Source organism: Lottia gigantea, assembly GCF_000327385.1.
Source record: "Lottia gigantea unplaced genomic scaffold LOTGIsca_43, whole genome shotgun sequence".
Lineage (NCBI taxonomy): Eukaryota > Metazoa > Mollusca > Gastropoda > Lottiidae > Lottia > Lottia gigantea.
Genome location: NW_008709504.1, coordinates 1,837,295 through 1,839,559, shown reverse-complemented (window position 1 = coordinate 1,839,559; position 2,265 = coordinate 1,837,295). Strand labels below are relative to the sequence as shown.

Genomic DNA, 2,265 nt, shown 5'->3' with positions numbered 1-2,265 from the left:
AGCTAAATATTTCTGTGAAAAGCGCGGCACTTTTTCATCATCTACAATAATTTGCTGTTTCATATCCAGAGACACATCAGTACAACTCTAATAATTTTTTTATTAACAAAAGCACATCAACTACTGAGAATGGGAATAATAGTCATCATCAACATCATCCCAAATTTCTGGATTAAATTTAACAGGATACACATCAGAAGGATCCTTAGCCATAAATTCCTTGTTATCCTTTAAATTGGGAAAACGATCAATTAATTTGTCCTTATATCTCTGAGCTTTCTTCCTATGATGACTTTCTTCCTTTCTTAATTTTTCCTTATATAGGTTAATATATCTTTTAGTACTGCGTGGACACTCTTCAGGATGAAGTAAATTATGTAATCTATTCTGTTCTTTAGGGATAGTGTGTTCACGTAAACGACGTTTATATTCCAAGCCAAGAAAATTACGCTCTGTTACTACAGGTGCTTCTCCTGTATCACCTTTCTCTAATAAATTATATGCTTCATTTCTTTCTTTGATTACTTCCAATATGTTTTCCATACTATGTTCTACCTATAATTATAATGAGAAATATACAAAAAAAATATAATGTGAAAAAAAGGGTTAGGCAGGATACATTTAAGAGAACAAAACTATCATTTCATATTCATGGTTTTTTTGGTTCAGATGGGACAATAAACAGAGGCCCTGTGTGATACCGGCTTGGCACGTTAAAGATTCCTTGACAGTTGGATATCGAAAGAGAGCAGGCTAATGCCGCGGTCATGGCAAAATATCCTCATTACCCTTCATGGCATTTTCTGTCTTCATTAGCTCACTTGGCGTTGAACAATAGGAAGTAAACCTTCATTTCTTTTTTATATTGCCATTATGACCTGATGTGATGTCTTAGTTCAAATAATTGATACAGTTAATTACAGATTTAATAAACCAATCTTAAAGGGATTGTAAAGAGATTTTCTATATTTTTTATGTGTTTCGGGGACACTGATAGCATCAATTTGCACCATTCCAATTTTCAATCGGACTTCTGTGGTTCCTGCATTTACACAAAAAATAAATGTTTAATGACAACAGTTATCACAAAATATTATGCTTTATCATCAGTTACTATATGGATTCTGCTAATGATATTGGTTAGCTGAAATTAAGCGTATAAGTTGGTGAAGTAATTATTTTATAGGACAAGATCTCTTTTAATCCATCATACTAGGTACCACAAACCAACCAATATATTAACCTTACTATATCACAGACAAGGTTGGGTTAAAATTAATCTTTGTAAAGAACAAAAGCAAATGTTCATGGCCTTTTGGACCAGATATAATTATTCTACAGATATCTAAGAGTAAAACTATTCATAAGGTTAATTAGAAATCAATCAGAAATGTTACTACATCTTAGAATGAACATAGAATTTAATAATTTCAAACATGACCAATAAGAGCATTACGGTATATTCATCACTAGATATACCTGGTGTCATAAATAACATAACAGAATCCGATGAATTAAAAAAACTTGGTAATTATCCATAAAAACGCCTTTAGCTATTGAAAAACGCTTAATAGTAAGATTAAGCGTTTTTCAAAAATTACATAGTTTTATGAATTTTCCAGATTTTACAGGGATTCTGTTGTAACTTTATGACACCAGATAAGTTCACTGATGAATATATACTCATATTGACCATTCTTGACAACTTCAATTTTATACTCATTTTAAGACGTAGTATCACTTTGAGGATAAAACAATAAATACAGAGTATAATATACCTTAAATAGTCTTTCTGGACTTGGCATATGATCATGTTCTTGTTCATAAAATTCTGTCATAGTTAATAACATATTCCATTCTTTCAATAATACAAACCTAAAAACAATAATTACTTCATTTTATCTTTTTGTTTCCTTCATTTTTGTTTAACCAGGGAAAATATTTTCAGCAGCAACTTTATTAAAGATGAGGTTTTTTTTTTTATGTCAAATCAAGCTATTTGATTAATTGGTGTTTCTAATGAATTATCATGTATTCTTAATCATATCATTATGTTCTTATTGCATATAATTATATTTAATTAAGAGTTTTAACCAATCATAAGTGTCCATGTATTTACAGTCTGGATGAAAAAAAAATTTTTTTGACTTTTCTTGATTGGTCACTCATTGGACATTGCTGATAATTCTCTTCTAATTTAAATAGATAATGATGAATTAATTTTGGGCATGGTAAACAAACTGGTATTTTTCCAAGTCATTAGAA

At 29.9% G+C, this 2,265-nt stretch overlaps 1 protein-coding gene across 1 annotated transcript; it reads right to left on the bottom strand.

Annotated features, from left to right (window-relative positions):
• Nucleotides 1-231: 231 nt before the first annotated feature.
• LOTGIDRAFT_96262 (hypothetical protein) lies at nt 232-1,898 on the bottom strand (the record flags this gene model as incomplete). Its single annotated transcript, XM_009060624.1, has 2 exons — nt 232-555; nt 1,779-1,898. Coding segments are annotated over 2 exons (444 nt in total), but the record flags the coding sequence as incomplete, so codon positions are not given.
• Between the last annotated feature and the right edge of the window lie 367 nt (nt 1,899-2,265).